Source organism: Cupressus sempervirens, chromosome 3 (assembly GCF_028749045.1).
Source record: "Cupressus sempervirens isolate cs-2001-9-10 chromosome 3, ASM2874904v1, whole genome shotgun sequence".
Taxonomy (NCBI): Eukaryota; Viridiplantae; Streptophyta; class Pinopsida; order Cupressales; family Cupressaceae; genus Cupressus; species Cupressus sempervirens.
In genome coordinates this window covers 650,380,223-650,403,407 of record NC_143120.1, presented here as the reverse complement: position 1 = coordinate 650,403,407, position 23,185 = coordinate 650,380,223, and the positions used below count along the sequence as shown (strand labels likewise).

The 23,185-nt window shown below is 37.5% G+C and overlaps 1 protein-coding gene across 1 annotated transcript in view; it reads right to left on the bottom strand.

The window, feature by feature from the left end:
* LOC149568375 (uncharacterized) overlaps positions 1–23,185 on the bottom strand; it is a 68,161-nt gene that overhangs the window by 26,444 nt on the left and 18,532 nt on the right. The window contains exon 3 of the mRNA XM_089821319.1: positions 4,527–4,551. Within this exon, the coding sequence (XP_089677445.1) occupies positions 4,527–4,551 (25 nt within the window). The remainder of the gene's footprint in view (positions 1–4,526; positions 4,552–23,185) is intronic.

Sequence of the window (23,185 nt, the reverse complement as noted above, 5' to 3'; positions counted from 1 at the left end):
AAATTTTCGAAGTTTTTTCTGCGATTTCTCAAAAACCCGTCTAGGGTTTTCCATTTTTTGAAGAATTCGTGTGTTCACTGTCATTTTTCAGCTGCTGAAAATCGCAGGTCTGGAGGTTGTTTTTCTGCAACTTGGATCCTCATCATATTTGAAAATTGCGAGCTAGGGTTTCAGTTTTGGCATCTGTTTTTCTGCAGTCAAGGAACAACATTTTTTAGGGTAAAATCACAGTTTTTTATACTAAAATCTCTTTGCCTATGCTGTCTCAGGCAAAAACGCCCCTGTTCTGATCAAAATCGTCTTTTTCAGACCTGCAAACACCATTTTTCTGTTGCTTTGACCTTTAAATCTGCCGACTGATTTTTTGGCTCGAAACAATTTTTGGGGTCAGAAAAAAATTTTGTTTGTAGATTCTTGGTGGGTTTTTCGAGAGCTCAACTGGGTTGTCGTCCATTTTTCTGGGTGCCTCATTTTTCGTGCCTCAATTTTCGAGCCAGCGGATTCAAAAAACAACAGCATATTCCTTCTAGGTTTTTCGAGCTCTCTTCTGGGTCACTCTTTGATTCTTCTAGGTCTTCCATATTTTTGCCTCAAACAACGTGCCTTCACAGATTTTCATTGAAAGATATACCATGGCATCTCTGACAAATATTATGCTCGAGCTAACTCCAAATTCAATGGTCGCAATTATGGAACCTGGAAGTAGCGCACCATCGCAATCTTTGAATATCGGAACACCGATCAACTTGTTCTAAGAGTTACGAAGCGTCCAACTTCTCCGGGTCCTGATCAAGATACATGGGATCTGAATAACCGAGAGGCAGTAATGCTTCTCAAGTTATCCGTGGCTGATGATCAGCTTTCTCAGATTCCATCCGGCAAGACAGCTGCCGAAATCTGGACACACCTCAAAGGTCTTCATGCGACTTCTGACAAGAGCAGAGCCTTCTTTCTGAAAAACACTCTATTTTCTATTGTCATGGACGAGTGGACCACGCTCCAAGCACACTTGAATCAGATTCAGGAAATTCGTGATCAGCTACTTGCCATTGGTTGCAAGATGGAGGAAGAGGATATTGTGGTAATCACTCTTCGGAGTTTACCAAGATCCTATGAGCATTTTATCGAGACTCTCAACATCACATCTACTGGTGTTGATCTAAAGTTCACTGATCTTTGCACCTTGTTGCTTCAGCAAGATCGGTGGAAACAACAGTTCAGTAGCAGCTCCAATTCCACCTCCACTGAGTAAGCCTTTGCTGCAAAATCCTTTCAGAAGGATAAGGGCAAGTTTCAGCAACCATCTCAGCAAAAGTCTTCTGCTCCAGCATCTGATGGTACCAAAAAGAAGAACATTCAATGCAACTACTGTCACAAGTTTGGTCACATGAAGGTTGAATGTCGAAAACGCTTAGCTGCCCAGTCTAAGCAATCCGGTTCGCAACCCAAAGCGAATAGTGTAAAGCACACTGAGCAGGCAGAATTTGCCTTTTACGCCTTTATGGCTAAGAGACCTGCAAATCATGTGAAGTCGTCTGCCTGGTACATTGATTCAGGTGCCTCTCGACATTTCACTCACCGCGAAGACTAGTTTACTAACTACTAGCCTTATTCAAATTCTGTTATTTTTGGTGGCGGAGAAGAGTACACGGTTGTCGGTAAAGGCAACATTCAGATTCAATCTGTTGGGAGGAATCTCATATTCCTTGATGTGTACTACATTCCAGGGATGGAACTAAATCTACTCTCAGTTAGTCAGTTGCTGCGACATTCTCCACACTTGGCAGTCACCTTCAGTTCACATCAGTGCACCACCACTGATCGGGCGACTAAGTCTACTGTTTCAGTTGGTCTTGAGGATCATGGTCTTTTCAAACTTACTGATTCTGGTGATTCTCAGGACTTGGCTATGGTTGCTCGGCAATCTTCCATAAGCACACTTTGGCATCAGCGATATGGGCACTTAAATGTGCATTATCTCTCACAACTTGCTCGGGATGAGCTTGTTCTTGGTTTGCCAGAGATTCAAACTCAACACCTTGGAGTTTGTGACACATGTCAAGCTGGGAAGAAACATCGCACACCTTTCCCCAATGGCAATTCTTGGCGAGCTTCTCAAGTACTTCAACTTGTTCATGCTGATATATGTGGCCCTATGGCCACTCCTTCTATTCTTGGGTACAGGTATTTTTTGTTGTTTGTAGATGATTTCAGTAGAAAAATGTGGGTATATTTCCTTAAAAAGAAATCCGATGCATTTACTGTATTTCAAAAGTTTAAACCCTTAGTTGAAAAAGAGTCTGGGAAATCTATTATTACTCTTAGATCAGACAATGGGGGGGAATTTTGTTCTAATGTTTTCTCCAGCTTCTTGGATACACATGGCATCCAATGCCAGTACACCACACCCCACACGCCACAATAGAACAGTGTAGTTGAACGTCGGAACAAGACAATCACCGAGATGGCTCGTTCCATGCTCGAACACAGACATGTTCCGAAGCAATTTTGGGCAGAAGCAGTTAACACTGCAGTTTATCTGTTGAACCGGTCACCCACAGTGGCGGTCAAAGGTAAAACTCCAGAAGAGGCCTGGTCAGCTCGCAAGCCCAAAATCAGTCACCTGAAGGTTTTTGGTTCTCTTGCTTTTGTTTGGATCCCTGATGCTTCACGCACCAAGTTGGATGCCAAGAGTCAAAAACTAATGCTTGCTGAATATAGCAGTCTTCACAAAGCCTACCGCCTAATTGATGTTGAGACATCTCATCTTATATACAACCGTGACGTAGTCTTTGATGAGCAACGAGGACCATTCATGCCTATTTCTCTTGTTCCTGATCCAACAGACCAGCCTATGCAGGCTCATGATTTGGGAGTTCGGCTTCCATTAGGTCCACTTGATGGGAGGGCTCTAGTAGCTCCTGTAGCTCCAATTATTCCAGTGATACCTATACAGACTCCTCCGGCTTCTCCTACAGAATCAACTCGTGTTGAAGATGCTTCACCTAAGTTTGATCCAGCTTCTTCTGATGCGGATCCTGCTGATCAAGCATCTCCTAGTACTATTGTTGGTCCTTCTCCTATCCGGCCTAAGTGGTGGGCTAAGACACTTGCTGATCTTCATGATGATGAGCTCGTAGATGGGAGAACTGCTAGGAAAAAGAGCAATACTATAGATTCTGTTAACTTTGCTCTTATGGCCAACATTCGATGATACGCGCACCTTCTAAATGGCTGGAGTAAATTCTTTGTTTTGAAGTCTATGTATTATAAAACAAAAGCTCAAGAATAGACAAACAGTTACTCTTATAGCCAACACCATAAAAGAGCCACCCTCTCCAATTGGAGGAAGGAATAAATAGATTGCTTCAAATAAAATCCATTGCTGAAACACTCATCATGGCGAAGTATGTGTGATGCAAGCATCACCTTTGTTTTAGTAGTCATATGGCAAAGATTATTGAACCAAATTAATCATCCACATAAATGAGTGATAGCCAAGCCACAAACAAGTGATTAATTAGATTCAATAGAGGATAAAAAAATTTGAAAATTCAACCTTTGATGTGGTTCAAGATTTGACTTACACAAACAAGGACAAGCAAGCAGACAGCCAGGTAATGAACCAGACAACCAACCAGCTCAAGCACCTCAAATGTATCAAGCAGCTCAAGCAGCTCAACCAAGCAAGCAACTCAACCAATTTTTATTACTTAGAATGATCCTCTGAGATTTATATGACATTTTTCATCAACCTTCAACATCATTGACAACATAACAACATTCTCACTAGAGAGATGTCAAAAGTGGTTAGGCTGCTACTGGAAGATGCTGGGACTCATTCAACAAAGAGGGTTTTGGGCATCTCCAAAACTTCCACTGTTTCTCTGATTGGTCACAGTAAATTTGAAATGCATGTTTTGAAATGGACACCCAAATTGCTACTTTGGATTCCATGGGCTTTATGCAGTTTGCAGTTGGGAAATGTGGGTTTGATAACATGAACTTAGAAATATGCATTTAAGAATAACTCCTTAATCTCATCGAGCATTGAAAATATAAATTAGTTTTACTCTTGCATTTTTATGTTTTTTAATTGGTATTCCCGGTAGTTTTTGGGCTGTATTTCTCCTTACATGGTGTAATTTGAACATTTGCAATCCATAAAATTCTCAGCAAATACAGACCAAAGAGATTTTACAAAGTGTTATCTAGATACCAGAAAGCTTATTTGTAACATATTTTGTACATTTATACTATATTTTTCTACCAGACCGAAGGAAACAACTGTTGCAATGTTAGAAAGCTTTTCCTTCCTATAATGTGTAACATAAATTTTTTTAATAGATTAGAAGAATTTAGCACACAAAGTACTATTTTCCTCTTAGTAATAAAATCACCCCTTATCAATGATCATGACCAGAAAATGAAATTGTTCAACAAAATGTATAATATCATGACAAGGTATCACATGGTTGCTACGAAAATCACCTAAAGAGACAATGTACTACAACAAGCTGTAGTACCTTCTGCTTGTGTGCAATTCCAAATCTGCAAAAGGAATACATAATGTCAAAAGATTTAATAAACATTTAAAAGAAATTTCCTACTTGTATCTCACAAGGAATGAGCAATTTAACCAATGAATGAGCATTAACACTGACAATGAACTACCAAAGATCAAATATACAGCATTTCCTGCATATGTTTCCAAACTTAAAGGAGAAAATTGTGTGTATGGCAACAATACAAAAAACCCACAATCATACGGATAGCATGAGTTGATGATTGCAATGACTAAATCATAACTGATAGATGTTTACTAATGGAAAAATCATAAACGATAAACAATAAAGCTCAAAGATAAAATTATATCTGCCATTAAATAAATCAACGAATCCTTAAACAAACAAATGACATATTCTTCATTGAGATACGAGTGTCCAAATGATGATAATAATAACATGACTCCTAATGGAAAAATCATAAATGATATGAGCCTGGAATAAATAAAATAGGAAAGAACAAAATTCTCAATTCTCTACAGATTTGCTACCACACTCTGTTTTCTATAGTATATTTCATGCACCATCTCAACAACTTCTACATATGTTAAAACCAAATAATACTCCAAACTAGCCTCCTCAACACATGAAATAATGTAGCTCAGCTCCTTAACATATGCATCCCATTGGATGTAGGTTTTTTCAAACAGAAAGGGTTTTCAATTGCACTTTTTGACAGTTTTGATCCACTTACCACTCCATCACCACTAGCCTCCTTGGCATCAGATACGAGGCAGCCCACCTCATTAATATATGTATCCCAAATTATAGATGTTCTCAATTTAAGTAGTAAATAATTATCGGAGCCCAATTTCCATGTGCCATTTACGACCTACATCACATTTGGGACTCATATTCCCTAATAGCATCTCAAATAATTTGATACAAAATAATAGTGCGTATACCATTTAAATCTTTCATAGGTGTCTAGCTGTCAAAAAGTGAAGATGCTAAGCTGATTGAGGGTAAGCAGCTTGGAAATTGCCTTTTATGCCCAGTAGGCATATTGTAGATCTGTTTGGATGATATTATGGGTCCTCTTTTAGCAGTTTTTGTCCCTTAAGACCCATTTATCGTCCAACAAAGACCATTTTGTGGGTCCAATCAGGTGTATTTGTAGTCATTAATATTTTTTCTTCGTGTCAGTTGGCTTTAGACAAAAAATGTTAACATTCTACACACAAAACGAGCAAAAGCTTTGCAGGGAGCCAGCTGTGTATGGGCTCTTAGGTTTTGGAGCAGGGCATTTCTTTCTGAAGTTCTTCCATGTGCACAAGTCCATGGAGATTGTATCTTGACCAGCAACAGCGACCATGCTACACCTGAAGACTTCTTGACCTGACTTGGTGTTCATTCCAACTAGAGAAATGTATCCTCATCTATCGCTCACCAAGCACATGTTATGTTTAACTATACTAAGTTAAAGGCATTTTTTCATTTTTTAAACACAACCTCCAATCCTTATACAATAACAGGATGACTTTCTTTTACGAATATTCACAAATTTTTACTTTTTTTATTTTGCGGATCTAAAGTCTCATCCTAAGAGTTTTTAGGATCCCATTGCAACCATAAAAACACCTGTGTCAGAGCCACCTTCTTGGCAATTTGAGGGATCAACCATGGTGTTATACTCAGCTGATCGTAGAGAAGAAATAAAATATTACAATGCTAGTGGAAGAATCCATGGAGAATACTTAGACTGCATTAAGATAGTCTGTAGTTCATATGGATCAAGCCATGTGTAGATTGATTTTGGGCAAAGGGGAATGCAAAGATGGGAGCAACAGAAGATGAATAACAAAGACCCCATAGCCGGAGAAGTAACGTTTAATGTCATGATCATAAGAACCCTTTTCCATCCGTCACAGGAGAGGAGACAACCAATTTTATCAAAAACAAGAAGCAAACTGGGGTGAAGAGGACATAGTCACATAAATTAGCTAGTGCAGAAGCATCCCAATTCTAAGTTTTAGGGTCAGAGCAAAGTGATTGATTCAAGACCTTTAAAGGACATACCATCTTGCATTTTTTTCTGATTATAAGCTGTGATGGAGGAACAACAAATTGTAATATGCTATATTAGCAACAAAAATGGGGAACATATGCCAACGTTTTCAGCCCCAAGTAGTTTTTATATGTTGTATTTATCATAGTTGGAAAACTCTAACTCTACAACAACTTGCCAAGCCCCAAAAAGTTTATTTGGGAAAAATAGGCCAGATTTCAAAAAAAATCAAGAAAAACTTGAGAACCTAAAAAACCGCTTAAATTTAATTTAAAATACTTTTTTTTTCAAAAATTCAATGTGAAGATGCATGTAATGAGTTAATCCACTCAAATCCGACTTCAATAGCTTGCAATCACGTAAGAATGCCTTGGAACTATTCTTCTCTCAACTCCTCAAGCCTCCAAACACTGAAAATGAAACTGGTGAACAAAAAAACACCTTTTTTGGCCTTTAACGCCATTGTTTGTCACGCAGCTGAGTTGCAAGTAAAAACTAGGCGATTAATCTGTCGAGAAACCAAAAATTCGGCAAGTTTTTGAGAAGTGTCGGGTTGCAATTTTTTCCGAGATTTACCCGCCCTAGTGGAAAGCTCAGCAATTAGTTACCAATCAACAATTATGCCAACTATGGTATTTATACCCCAAACTCAATTATACAAAGGGAGTAAGGAGTTGATCCACATTGTAACTTAACTATTTAACACAATACAGAAAAGAGACTTCTCCTAGGTCATAATGTAATGCCCCCAATATGGAGCCAAAGAATTAAGAAGGTGAACATTAAATATAAGCAACAAAGCTAAAGTGAAATCTAACTACAATTAATTATTATTAGGGGAACCATTTTTAAGTTATGAATTAATAACTCCTAGGTGTACATCATGTGGGCCACTTGATAATATAATGCATATGTAATTATTTGCCTATGTTGTAATGCATGAATAAAAGGAAGAAATCGCAGCTTTTTGGGAATATATATATATATATATGAAGACTACATTTCTAAATGGGACAATTGAAGAAGTCCTTTTAGAGCAATTTGAAGGCTTTGTAATACATAATGTTGAATCACATGTATGCAAATTAAAGTAGGCTCTATATGGACTTAAACAGGCCCCCAAAGCCTAGTATGGGAGGATTGATCACTATCTTGTGGGACTAGGGTTTTCCAAGAATGATGCAGATCCAAACCTCTATTTAAAGCTAATTAATGGTAATATATTAATACTTATTTTACATGTTGATGACCTGCTAATCAAAGGAGAAGATCACCTTATCTCTCAATGTAAGGACCTAGCTTCAAAATTTGACATTAAGGACTTGGGCATTTTACATTACTTTGTTGGATTAGAAGTCTGGCAAAAATCAGATGGCGTCACTCTTAATCAAGTATACAATTGACATTTAGAAGGGGTTTGGAATGTTGGATTGTAGACCCATGTCTACACCTATGGAAAGCAATGTGCACAAACTGAAGGAAGCAACAGCAAAACCAAAATTTGCAGATCCCACTCTCTATAGACGGATAACTGGATCATTGATGTATTTGGTCCACACAAGACCAGATATATGTTATGTAGTAAATGCACTCGCTGCAAAGCATATTTTGAGATACCTTCAAGGTACAATGAGATATGGTCTTAAGTACAAAATATATACCTAGATCTACATGGACACTCTGACTCAGATTAGGCTGGAAGAGTAATGGATAAGAAAAGTACAACAAGATGTTGCTTCAGTCTAGGATCATCATGAAATAGTCATCAAATTCTCAAAGCTCTATAGAAGTCGAATACATTGCAACCTCTATGGGAGCAAGAGAAGCAGCATGGCTCTGAAAATTGCTTGTGGGATTATTTGGTGAGCCTTTCAATCCTACTATTATCCATTGTGATAATCAGAGTTACATCAAGTTTTCAGTGAATCCAGCGTTCCATGATAGATCAAAGCACATTAAGATTCCTTATCACTATGCTAGAGACATGGTAGAAAGGAATGTGATTCACTTGGAGTATATTAGAACAAGAGATCAGATAGCAGACATTCTCACCAAGCCTCTATCTAGGGTAAAAGTTGAACACTTCCGGATTAAACTTGGTACAGTTGAAAATGTAAGTCAAGCTTGAGATCGAGTCTCAAAATTATTATTTATTTGTACTAATATATAAAAAGCTGTTTAATGTGTAAACTCTTGTGTTGTCATGTGTTGGACTCCATGACTTTATGGGCCCCTGTGGACATTAATGAAGGTGGCAATCTTTCAGATAATGAACACTCATATTTGACATTGTAAGGTGATGACTTTACAATGATTTGCTTCACTATCATGATGGGTATCATGTGATTTGATATCTGTAGACATGTCATGATAGTTAGTATCTCTTGTACATTTTGATAGATATCATGAAACTTGATATCATTTGAAGATCATTATGACCCTTAAGTTATAGTCATGGTGGATAGTGTATCCATGGATATACCATATTTATGGTCGACATCATGAGTCTTGATGTCAGTGCACATGCCATAATATAGATATTTGTGTTATGAAGAATGTCATGTGACTTGATATTCTTAAACATGTCATGTTTTTTGATATGACAAGGTGATATTGTTGTGATCTATGCTCGGTTTAACTTTTATCTTCCCTAGCTAAGAGGGAGTGTTGGAAATGATAGCTTCGGTCAAATGATTATGAATGACAGTTATCATTACTATGATATAATTATATGCATGTAAGTATATGTATGTCTATATATACACATACATACATACATACATATTTAAATGCTTGAAATAATATCATTGTATTATTTTTGAGACTAATTATCATTCATAAATCAGATCGAAATATCATATATTAGTTCCAAGTATAATATTGATCTACATGTCTGTTAGACATTCAACATTGCAGATTATCATTGATCATGTTCCAAAAATAATTCCGATCAAGATATGATCGATAGTGCTCAGATTATCATCAAATTGAGTCTGCTATCATTGCTTATGGTATCAACCATACACATTTTGTCATTGCAAATTATTGTGTAAACTCCTGACAGTACTATCCTCAAGAAAACTCTAATCTTCTGCCTTCGGTGATATTTCTTTTTGGCCTTTTTCCTTCTTTTGCTTCATTTTCCTTTCCACACTCATTTGTAGTAGAGTTGCAAACGCCTCTTCTTCTGATGCTCCCTCTGAACTCTGTGGTGGCCAATGCCTTTTTGTTCTTTCTGAGCTATCTGAGGATTGTGTGGATTCTGATGAGGATGTCCCAACTTGTAGCCTTCCTAACCTCTACAGAGTAAAGGTGCTCTGTTCTTTCAGCTCCTCCTTTGGTACACCCCATTTCTCCTTTTTTTTTTGGTCCGTATCTATATGTTCCTTAGACTACTGTTTAGCCAAATTGTTTTTGTATTCTTGGTATGTTGTGAACTCTTCTGCCTATGGGTCTTTTTAAGTATTGAGTAGAATTTGTTGCATCTGAGTCAAATTACGTATTTGTGACTTCATATGGGAGTTGTTCGATCCAAGATGTCCGAGCTTCAATTGCCTCCATAGAAGTATAGTCCTTATCCACTAGAAAACTATATCTTTTAGATACCTGTGAAATACATCATAAGAGATGTATTACGTCTCCTACAGCTTCCATTGAAGAGATTTGAGGAAACCTCGATATGTGATCATATAAGAGGTGGCATCCTTAAAATGCTTGACATGATCTTCATATGGGAGTTGTTGGATCCAAGATGTCCGAGTTTCAATTGCCTCCACAGAAGTATAGTCCTTATCCACTAGAAAACTATATCTTTTAGATACCTGTGAAATACATCATAAGAGATGTATTACCTCTCCTACAACTTCCATTGAAGAGATTTGAGGAAACCTCGATATGTGGTCGTATAAGAGGTGGCATCCTTAAAATGCTTGGCATGATCTTGTATCTAAACAAAGACCGGCCTAATCGTGTCCCAAATTTTTCCCACAAATGCTAGCAATTCATTTATGAGGTAGAAGGTGAGACAATCAAGGTATCCTACCAGAATTGATAGGGGGATTGCTTTGTGCACTCAATATTCTTCAATAGCTCCTGCTCCACAACCTTGCATAGGTTAGTATTCCTGCCCTCAATAGCCATTTGATATGCCATGTGAAAGGAGGTTGTGGAAGTTAAATCTTCCATGTTTGTGATGAAAACCTCGTAAGCTATGCCCCCAGTAACATAGTTGACCGCAGAGTTGGTGATTATTATTACCTCATATGCTACCCCGATTAGCTTGGTTACCCCTGCATACTCAATTGCCTTTTTCAGTAGCACCTCTCATTTGCATAAAGGCTTGTGACTACCTGGATAGCCTCCTTTGTGATTTGATATAGCTGGTCCTATTATAGGCTCATCATGATTACGACTCAATATGATGTAGACCCAATTCTCTTCTTGGGTAACCGTAAAATTCAGAAATTCCCTCCATACATCCAATCGTTCTGTGATGTGTCTTTATTATGGCATATACTGTTGTGTCCCAAGCTATTGCAAGGTGACCCTTATGGTTATGGCCTATCTATGTTATAGGTGCATGGATGTACTTCCTAATGTCTTCAATGTAAATTACATCAATAGGTACCTTAGAAAATGGCCCCTCCAGATCTGTCTCCATTGGTTTGAAGGAAACTTCTTATATTTGAGTTGGGGCTCTTCGAAAAAATCTACAAAAATTGGAGCTGCCATTGTTATGCATGAGCTGAGTGTGACCATTTGGAAGTACGTGCAGTAGTAGCAATATACAAGAACAAATATTTTGTGTATGTCCTATTGGTATATTTATAAAAATGAGGTTACAGGGTGTATTAATTGTTATAGTTGTTTGTCCACCCACGCGCAGATTTCTATACTTTTTGTGGTTCAATTCAGCAAGTTATTTTTTAATGTTATGGTACAACTATTGTATGTTGTTTAAGTCCATAGGGTTGGGCCAAGGAAATGGGTTTTCAAACTCAACCTAATTGATAGTATCCACTTCTTACGAAATAATTTATATAATTTGGGAAGTAATTTCTATTTCCTATAAGTAGTCCTTGCTTTTATCTACATGAGTCCTGAGGTACTTTGTGTAGGTATAACCTTTTGGTATAGAATTTGCAAAAGATTTACTAAATGCAGGTTTTGTATTAGCCTTAGCTTTTTGCAGTGTCATCTTTTCTTTGAGGTAAATGGGGAATGTTTCTTGTATTGGTTGTGTCATGAACTTTTTTGGAACCCATACACTTTACGAGAAGTTTATTTTTGTTCATCTACATCCATGTGCCTAGGAGTTATACCACTATCTGTGCTAGTACTATCACTAATGAGTGCAATTTATCTTATGCCATTTGAACTTTCTTTATCTGTGATGGAGAGTTTTCGGATTGAGTATTGAGTTATCTTCTTCATTTCTATCTTGAGCAACTTCCTCCACATGAGTTTTATCTTGGCCATCTCCTAAGGGGAGGTGCACCACCCTATTTTCATCTGCAAAGAAAATATCTTCCTTCATTGAGTCTATAATGCCATTGGCATTTACAAACCATTTTAGGCCTAGCAATGCTCTGAAAATGTTAAAGGGTTCCTTCATCTCTGCTGCCTCAAAATCTGCTATAGTTTCTATATATTGTGCATGTTCACTTCTACATTGTTCCATGTAACTAATGTCTCCACTACTGATCCATCTGCTTAAATTATATAAAATGGGGTTTTTACTAACATGGATCACCCTATTCATTCCCAGTTAGATTCCAAAATGATGTTTATATCTGCTCCCATGTCCACCATAACATGTTTAATCATGATGTTTATATCTGCTCCCATGTCCACCATAACATGTTTAATCATGATATTATGCAAGTGTGCAGTGATCGGCAAAGATGAATTTTCCAATTCTAGACTTCCTCTGATTTTGCAGATTTGCAGTTGCTTCTGTTTATTCCAGTATCTTCCCAATTGCTTCAGCTTCACCAACAGCTCGTTTCATTGATCCAAGGATGCTAAGTTCTTCAGCTCAGTGACTTCTTCCTCTAAAAAACAAAGCCTTCATTCTGCTGTACTATAGTTAGTTTCACATTGTCTACTACTTTTCATGTTGTTGAGTAGACTGAAAGTAATCGTATTCAACTTCTTCCAGACCAAATTTGTCACTAATCCTTCAACGATCTTTTGCTTATTTCTCCCAACAAATGTCCCTTGGCAGATTAATTCAACTTAATCTGTTTCGTTAGTTGAATCTATTTTTTTGAGTCCTCATCTGATGTGGATGTTCTTCACCGGATTATTCCCTATTGGATATATCTAATGACCATTTTTGCTTTTCTAACATCCTCTCACACGTGTAGGGGAATTCTTCTAATCACCCTTGCTCCTCTATTCCCTTGAAGATCGTCACTTCTAGAATGTGGTGTGGCATCCTGAAAGTACTATTGTGCCCTCTCACATTTGAATGAATCATAGTTTCATAACCACAAAAAGCACAAATCTTCTTCTCAGACAAATATTCTCTGGAAAAGTGAATGACTTTCCCACACTTGTAACAAGGTGCATCATCTCTCTTGTGATTACCCCTTTTGTGTCCTCTTCCTCCTATGTACTTATGTTGCCTATTATCTTTTAGAAAATTCCAGAGAGATTTATATGTAGTGTTAGCATTCCCTGCAATCCTCCATGAAGGTTGTCTGAATTCTCCATCATTAGCATACAAGGGCTGCTTACAAAATCTTTTACCATAAGCCATATTCTTGTCTATCACCCTACCACAATCATGATTCAGCGACATCTAGGTTCCAAGTAGTTTTCAGCTTTTACACTTTATGAGAAGTTTATTTTTGTTCATCTACATCCATGTGCCTAGGACTTCTACCACTATCTATGCTAGTATTATCACTAACAAGCGCAATTTATCCTACGCCATTTGAACCTTCTTCATCTGTGATTGGGAGTTTTCGGATTGAGTATTGAGTTATTTTCTTCATTTCTATCTTCAGCAACTTCCTCCATGAGTTTTATCATGGCCATCTCCTAAGGGGAGGTGCACCACCCTATTTTCATCCGCAAAGGAAATATCTTCCTTCATTGAGTCTATAATGCCATTGGCATTTACAAACCATTTTAGGCCTAGCAATGCTCTGAAAATGTTAAAGGGTTCCTTCATCTCTACTGCCTCAAAATCTGCTATAGTTTCTTTAAGTCGTGCATGTTCACTTCTACATTCTTCCATGTGCCTAATGTCTCCACTACTGATCCATCTGCTTAAATTATATAAAATGGGATTTTTACTAACATGGATCACCCTATTCATTCCCAGTTAGATTCCAAAATGATGTTTATATCTGCTCCCATGTCCACCATAACATGTTTTATCATGATATTATGCAAGTGTGTAGCAATCAGCAGAGATCAATTTTTCCAATTCTAGACTTCCTCTGATTTTGCGGATTTGCAGTTTTCCAATTCTAGACTTCCTCTGATTTTGCGGATTTGCAGTTGCTTCTGTTTATTCCAGTATCTTCCCAATTGCTTCAGCTTCACCAACAGCTCGTTTCATTGATCCAAGGAGGCTAAGTTCCTCAGCTCAATGACTTCTTCCTCTAAAAAACAAAGCCTTCATTCTGCTGTTGTACTATAGTTTGTTTCACATTTTCTTCTACTCTTCATGTTGTTGAGTAGACTGAAAGTAATCATATTCAACTTCTTCCAGACCAAATTTGTTACTAATCCTTCAACAATCTTTTGCTTATTTCTCCCAATAAATGTCCCTTGGCAGATTAATTCAACTTAATCTGTTTTGTTAGTTGAATTTTTTTTTGGAGTCCTCATCTGATGCCGATGTTCTTCACCAGATTATTCCCTATTGGATATATCTAATGACCATTTTTGCTTCTCTAACATTCTCTCACACATGTAGGGGAATTCTTCTAATCACCCTTGCTCCTCTATTCCCTTGAAGATCGTCACTTCTAGAATGTGGGGTGGCATTCTGAAAGTACTATTATGCCCTCTCACATTTGAATGAATCATAGTTTCATAATCACAAAAAGCACAAATCTTCTTCTCAGACTAATATTCTCTGGAAAAGTGAATGACTTTCCCACACTTATAACAAGGTGCATCATCTCTCTTGTGATTACCCCTTTTGTGTCCTCTTCCTCCTATGTACTTATGTTGCCTATTATCTTTTAGAAAATTCCAGAGAGATTTATATGTAGTGTTAGCATTCCCCGCAATCCTCAATGAAGGTTGTCTGAATTCTCCATCATTAGCATACAAGGGCTGCTTACCAAATCTTTCAACATAAGCCATATTCTTGTCTATCTCCCTACCACAATCATGATTCAGTGACATCTAGGTTCCAAGTAGTTTTCAGCTTTTCCAAGATGGAATGCATTAGATGGCCAATGTCCTCAAGTATGACTATCCCATACTCTGCATGTCCCAAAGTATAAGAATTAGCTTGACCAACATTGTCTGTAGTTTACTTTGACAGCAGCCAACTTTCTTTCTCCCTGTGCCTCAGGGCACTGATTTCTTAGGTGTCCTTCCCATAATAGTAGTACCAAATCTCATGTTTTGGTTTCTTCACCTTTTCTCAAGCCATGATATCTTGCTGCAAGGTCAACTGTTTACCACCACTTGTATTTTTTCTAAGGCTTGCTTCTATCCTTCTTTGTCTGCCTTCCTCAATGGTTGGGCCTCAATGCACTTGGCCATAGCTACGACATTCAAATTTGCATCAAAGGTTGATCCATTTAGTGTGGCTCTAATGTCATTTTGTAGTTTGGAAATGAGCCATTCTATCTTTTGCTTCTGTCTATGGTTCTTCCAATTTTCAATACACTTCTTTGAACGTCTTTATATGCCTTTACTGGTTTATATTCCTTCTACTAGGTCCCTCATTTCAATGATACTCTCAATTGGGCTATCCAAAGTGTCAGAGTTAGCTAGTAAGTCTTTTTTCACCTCCCAATCTGTCATATTTTGGATTTTTTTTATACTAGTCTGATGAGTCTTTCCACAGGAAGACTGCAAAGTCTAGCAGTTTGGTTTTTTTTCTTCTTCAATATTGTTTCTTTGCTAACTGATTCCAAGAGGAATATGTGCTTTGCAGCGCTCTACCGTATCCTTCTCAAATTCTAGAAGATTGATAGATGAGTCTGATCTGGTCTTCTCGATATCTATTTTTGGTTTGTGGAGTGGCGAGGTGTCTATTTTCTCCTTCTTAATGCTTCTGACTATATTGGGCTTATGTTCTCTATCCTTGTCTCTTGTCACCTTTATCTCATTGTATTCTTATCCTAGAATCTCTCCCCAGTGTCTTACCTTCTTGCTTGCTTCTCCTTTTGCTATGTGGTACTTTTTCAGCTAATATCCTCCTAGTTGTATACGGCATGGGGGATGGATGCTAGTCTAGGGATTGTAACTCCTCATAGCACCTCTTTGTTTTCTTATTTGTTAATGGCATTTGATTAGTTAGTGAGCATAATTCTTCTACTAAAATAAACATGGTTTTATTTTCTCTCTTTTTCATCTCTTCAAAATTTATTTAGAATTCAACTAATTCTTTTGAATATTCCTCTTTGACAGACAAAATTTCATCAAGAACCTATAGGAATTCAAGAGATCTATCATCTAACTCGATTGTTATGTTCAGTGGATCTGATCTGATGGTTGGAGTTTAAGAGAGTTGTGGTAGAGATGGAGCCTTCATTCTACAACATTCTCCTAACAGCTTTTTGGACTCAATGCTCTTCTCCAAACTAGTTTAAAATTGTCCTATTTTTCCCATCATGAACTCATTTTTTCCAGTCTTGCATTCTTCTTTGGTTTCCTTTCTTTTTACTTTCCCAACACAACCCACCTTGGCACAATCAATCTTTATTTTCTTTGCATCTTCCAATCTTCTATAATGTCTTTCTTCCCTCTCAACATTCTATCTATGTCTTCCCTCTTCACCATTCGGGTTTACCATGTTCACTTTCATGGTTAATTAAATTTGCTCTCTTATCCCTCTTAAATTCTTGTCTCCTTTGGCCATGTGTGTGTTCCATATGGGATTGCATTACTTCGTATATTTTCCCATGGTAGTTATTTCCTAACTCCCCGTTAGAATGTGATGTTGATGCTACCATTGTTGTTGTCAGTAATGGTTGTTATTGATGTCAACATTTCCTATGCATAGATGTAAATTAGGTGTGAATTATTTGTTATGGTGATTTGGTAGAGTGTGCAGCGGATGATGTACCTTAAAGATTAATCTTTAGCCGTGTCATTGTTGGTCCCATTTATCTTGCATCATATTGTGGATCATTTGTTTGAGTCAGGTCCTATCTGGAAAGTGGTTATTGTGCCTTGGTTGAAGCATTTGCATTGTAACATATAGATCCTATCTGTTGGTTCTGCAGATCTCACAATGGTGTATCGTGCCGATAGGTGTGAGACATGTTTCATTGAGAAAGGTGGTCCACATTTCTTTCCTTCCCTCTGTAGAATGCTTCTATGTGACCTATTTGAAATTGCATTCGACCTAGTTGTTGGCATGGGATGGTATAGGAGAGCAATGATTCTATTTGTTGCAAGTATATGCAAAGTGAATGTGAATCTGACAAGGGAAGATATGTGTATTGATGTCCATGCGAGTTGGTGCAACTTGTAGCGGACAATTATATCATTTTGGTATTGTTGAGTATTGGTGCAGTGACTTCAATGGTGGATTCAATTTTCATTTCTTATATTATGGCAGTAAGCCTATGTGTATTCACAGTGAACCTATTTGTAAAAATAGTTAACCTTTCGTATTTTTTGGGTAGTTAGCCCAACCGATAGTGAGCCAACCAGCAGTGAGAACACTGGCAGTGAGCCCTTTGTAAAAATTACCCTAAACCCTAAACCAGTTTTCTTTGTTTGACTAGATTTATTTGATGAAAGATAACATTTCCTTATAATTTAGGAACTATTCATACAATCAGATCATTGGTTCCAGGCCTTGTGGTAAAAGTAGAGGAAACAGTGGTAAAGAAAGGGACTTTTCTAGCAGGCTTCATTCGTGTAGAACCCTGCTGTCAGTGGCCTTCCCTTTCCTGATGTAGACTCATTGAAACTTCTCTACTTCTAAAGAATTTTGTTGTGAAGTTTTCACACCATCACACCAAAATTTTAGGGACCCCCTTTTTCGGTCACCTTGGCAAATATTTCGAAGTTGTCCAAAAAAAATTTAATTTGATTTTTTGAAAAACTTTAAGTTTTGGACACCTTCAAGCCAGAAGGGAGAGGGTTAGATTTATTTTCACCCGGTTTCAACTTGATTTTCCAGAACGACCAATTTCATCCTTAGGCTGGACAAATTTCAAAGAACAACACTCGGCAGGATAAAATTGTAAAATTTGTACTTAGACGATTTCTTTTGAAAATTTGGATATAATTGTATAAATTTGGATAATTTTCAAAAGATGAAATTTTGTTAGATTTGAATTTTTTGGAGAATCTTGAAAAAAAAATTCGGTGAAAAAAAATTAATTTTGTGATGATGAAATCAAATTACAAAAGTGATTTTAGACTTTAAAGAAATGATTTTATTTGTGTTAAAAAATTTAAATTACTTGGCAAAATCGATTTGAATTGAATTGCGAAAAATTGGCATTAAATGGATTAAATTTGCCTTGAAATTTTTTAAGTCTTCAATGAAATTAGTAATTTAATATTGAAAAAATGGCTTTTGGCTGACCAAAATCCGATTTTAATTACTAAATCATCATTAAATGAAAACATTTAGCATCTCCAAGGCATTATTTATTTTATTTTTGCAATTTGGTCTAACCGGCAATTTAAAATGCAAATTTCATCTTGGCAAAATTAATTTTGAGCTAAGCATTTAATTTGGGCCATGAATTGTGCATTAATTAATATTTTTTGCTCTCCCAAAGTGCAAGTCGGCCAGCTCAAGAGGGCATGCAAATGGGGTATAAGAGGGGGTCTCCTCCCCCTTATCTCCTCATTCTTCCATCCTCCTCTTCATGGTGTTTGGCGATTTTGACTTGGAGCAAATTTCTTCTTACTTGGACGATTTTTGCAAGGGCAGATTGGTATTTTCCTTGGATGATTTTTTTTTTTTGCAAGGGTGGATCTGCACTCTTCTTGCTTGGCGAATTTTGTGGGAGCCAAATTTTGTGGAAGCCGAAATTTGTGGAAGACAAAATTCTGATTTTCAAGATGGGTTGTGATTTTCTCCTAGAGATTGGACGATTTTGTTGGTGAAAAGAACAAGTGATAAAATCTGATTTTTTTGGCACATGCATGGGCAATTTCAAGTGGACAAAATTCTAATTTTTCCAGCTAGAGCCTCAAGATTTGCAAGGGGTTTGAAATTCTCGAAATCTAATCCTAAATTCCAAAAGAAGACCCGGCTATCGGTAAAAGTAATTTCAAATCATTTAGAGTTGAAAGGGGTCCTTAAGCTGATTTCCTTCTTTCGTTCTTGTCTAGATATTGTCTCCCTTGGTTCTTCTTGCATTCATTGTCCACCACTTTACCAATGCATAATAGGGCGACGAAATGGAGGATGATAGTGCAAGCAAGAATCCTAAGGGAACAAATACTAAGAAAGACAAAGAGGATATGATGTCCAAAAGAACTTTCTTCTCGAAAATGAGGCGAATAACCGATACCAATGTCGGTACAGTAAATATGCTACAAATAAAGGATAGACTAAAGGAAGGACAATCCCCCTATTGGTAAAGGTAATTTCAAATTATTTAGAGTTGAAAGGGGTTCTTAAGCGGATTTCTCTCTTTCGTTCTTGTCCAAACATTGTCTCCCTTGGTTCTTCTCGCATTCATCATCCACCACTTCACCATCCTATCATGGGTTGACAAGATGGTAGATGTTAGTGCAAGCAAGAACCCTAAGGAAACAAACACTAAGAAAGACAAAGAGGATATGATGCCCAAAAAAACATTTTTCTCGAAAATGAGACGAATAACCGATACCAATGTCGGTACAGTAAATATGCTACAGGTAAAGGACAGACAAAAGGAAGGACAATCCCCCTTGGCAAAGAGGAGATACAGAAGGTGGTTGCACATCACAGCCCAAGCGTCAACACTTCTATTTCAACCATGATGAGCGACATTGGGGTGGCACTTGATTTTGAAGACATCACGGAAGAGGATATCAATGAGACTAAGCTTGGATCAAGATTGGATGAGTTAAGAAAGGTTGCTATCAAGAAGAAACATTTGGGCACCCTTTCCTCCCTCAATGCCTTTATCGGATTTGCAAAAGAGTATGAGAAGGACTATGAGAAGACACTATGGGCAGCGAGCAGCACGATGAAATCGATTGAGCTCAAGATAAAGCATACACCTTGTTCTCCCATGGAGGAAGTCAACGGAAGGCTAGCTAGGTTCATTGCCTTAGCTAAAAGAATGAAACAAAAAGGGAGATTTATATTAGAAGATCATTTGATGTAAGCCCCAAGTGGCAATTTCTCTTTCTTCTAGAATAGGACAAGTGTCTAATTCTGATTGGCCACCATTTTGGTGCCTTCTCATTGGTTCTCACTTTTCCACTTTTTTCATTGGTCCATTAACGAGGTGGCATCTTCTCATTAGCTGATGGGGTGGCAACCCTAATTAGGGTTTCTAGGATTCAATTTGGATCGTCGGTTTTGCCTCTTTATCTCTACCGTCGATTGTAATTTTGGCCTCTATATAAGGCCATTTTGCTCTCATTTGTGAAGGAGTTATGTTGGAGAATTGTTGCCAAAATACTATCAAAATTGTTCTCTATTCATTGTTGTGGCTTGCATGGTGGATATACATGATCATTTTGGTGTAATGCATGGTTCTTCTCATCTCTCAAATTAAAGTAGGATTTCATTTCATAATGTTAGAGTAAAAGTAGATGGCTAATTGTATGGTGATGTTAGTGAATGTTTGATAGGGATCTACAACTAGGCCACTAGCATCTTAGCCACTGGTTAGGGAGCCTTGTGTGGTAAACTAATTCTCTTTTCCTTTGAATCATTGCATTTATGGAGGTGGAGCCGCTGGTTAACTTTTAACTTTCATTAGATTCGATCCCCGTCCATTTGCTAATCTTTCCATTCATAGGAGTAGGAGTAGAATAGTGAGTAGTTGAGTAGTCGAATTTCACTCTAAGAAAGTTAGGAAGGTAGAAGTTATTAGAAGCATTATTGCCTCCTCCTCGTATAATCAACATTATCTGGCACTACATCCTCCACCATCACTGTCACCATCAACATCATCTAGCACTCATACAAAATCATCACCATCTCACCAAAAAACCAAGTCATCCTTGAATGAACAACATAAGGCCGCCTACGTGATTACCAGCAAATCACATCGATAAAACTGAGCGAGTATCCACAGATGTAAGGAACATTGGAGTTATTCTCATATCCCATGAGCATTAACTTTTCAAGAGAGGAATTGTGTGTTTGATACTTCATACCAGATATTCAATTGCTAATATGTTATGTAGTGGTACAAAAACTCACATCAACATTATCTGGCGCTAGGAGGGCTGAATGACTTTCATTCTTGGATCAACTTGGAAATTCAGAGTAGATATTGACGAGGAATGAGCTTTCAAAGCTAGATTTAAGATGAGAGATCTCTTTTAAAAGTGAAAATCAAAAAATTCAAAAAAGGGAAAGGTTTCTCAATGGACAAACAGGTGGACGTTCTTCCCATTTGGTTTGATTTGAACAAAAGGTTACCTCCATTGGATTTGCCTCAACTTGTTGTATCAAGGAAGTGTAGGATACATGGTACTGCAGATCATGAGGAGCTAGATTGTTTGGTGTTTCTCTTAAGAGTGGACTTGGTATTAAGAGGAAAATTCTCTTTTTCACAAATACATGAGCCTGCAGTCTTTGTCAATTTAGAGGAAGACTTTCTTGATTACAACGAAGATATCAATAGGGAACCAAAAAACCTATATAGAAGAAGTTCTTAGTGCAGGGTACACAATCTCTCATATTTAGAATCTACTTGCCCATCTTGTCAAGACACTATTGACTTGATTAAGTTTCAACTGGGTTGGTATGAGTAAATATCAATGGGGGGTGGTAAACATTTCTTTCAGCTTTTAAGTTGGACACCAAAGAATGAAGAGGGTAAGATTTATCAAGATGATCTAGTTGATTCTAATGTTCAAGATAACCAAGTGGATGAACCTTCACACATTATATCACAAGGTGGAGAGGTTGACAAGAAAATCAAGGAAACAATTGAATTTATCCAAGAGAGAGAAAGGATGGTAGGCAAAGGTCAACAAGTGAAGACACACAAAGAACTACAAATGGAACATCGAAAGGTGGACGAAAAGGAAATCTTTGGTGAGCCTTCATGCATAATTCAAGGGGTGACTCTTGGGGATGGATTGCAAGAAGTTTCAAATATCCTTAAAGAGGAAGATAATCAAGTGGGTGAGTTGAACAAGGAATTACAAGATATCACAAGAGAATCAAGATATGAGGAAAAAATTTATAAACCAATACAAGGCGCTATCTCCACCACATTCTTTGGGGGGATCCTTGAAGATCCTATAGAAGAAATACAAAAGGAGTCATTGCCCAAAGCCTTTCAAGGTGATCAAGTTGTTGCAAGTGGCATGATTCAACATCTTCTTCGACCTCCAAAAATTTTGTCACTTGAAATGGAAGTTGATGGGCAACTCACAAAGATGTATGATGGTTCTCCTATCAATCTTGAAGGTGCTATGTTTGGTGAGAGTCTACATAAAGAATTGCAAGATGTTCCTGAAGAGAGTTCAAAGGGAAATCACATACTAGATGATGAAGCTTCTATTGACAAGGGTATGCAAGGATTGTTGAGTGGTGATCAAGTTGCTCCCATGGAAAAGGAAAATAAAGCACAGTTTGGGTTGATGCTACGGTTGGATATTGTGTTCAAGCAACTTGGAGAGGTGTTTGATGGGAAAAATATCAAAAAATCCTTGATTTTTGAGGATACACTTGAGGAGATTCACAAGGATTCATGGTTCACTGTTCACAGGGACAAGCCCCCAAAGACGACATTTCATGAGCTTGATTCCAAGATTGATCCTACTTGGACTACCAATGAGTTGGGTGTTGATGCTATTGGGATGGTGTACCACCAACTTCAACCTCCTAAGGTCGTGGAGAATTTGCAAGTTCCATTTGAATTTGAGTCATGCCAGGTTGTTTCTTTCCCTGCTCTTAAAGATGAAAGGTTTGAAAGTTTTTATTTTGATTATGGAAATTCTAGAGAAACAACTTGTATTTGGATTAATCATGGACCCTATGAGTTGCCTCAATTATTAGTCTTGCATGATAATTTTCTAGAGTTTGAGTTTGAGGTGACCAAATTTTTTTCAAAGTGCAAGGATGAGTTTGCGAGATTTGAGAACTATCACCCAAACCTTGTTACTTTTGAACATCCTGAGGAACCATGTTAGATCCAGTGTATATATTAGATCGGTTAGTGTTGTCCCTCTAGAGTCTTGTACATAGTTAGGGTAGGTTTGTCTTGGACCATTTGGTTCTGGAGAGTAGTTTAGTTTCCTTTCAGTTGGGTAGATTAAA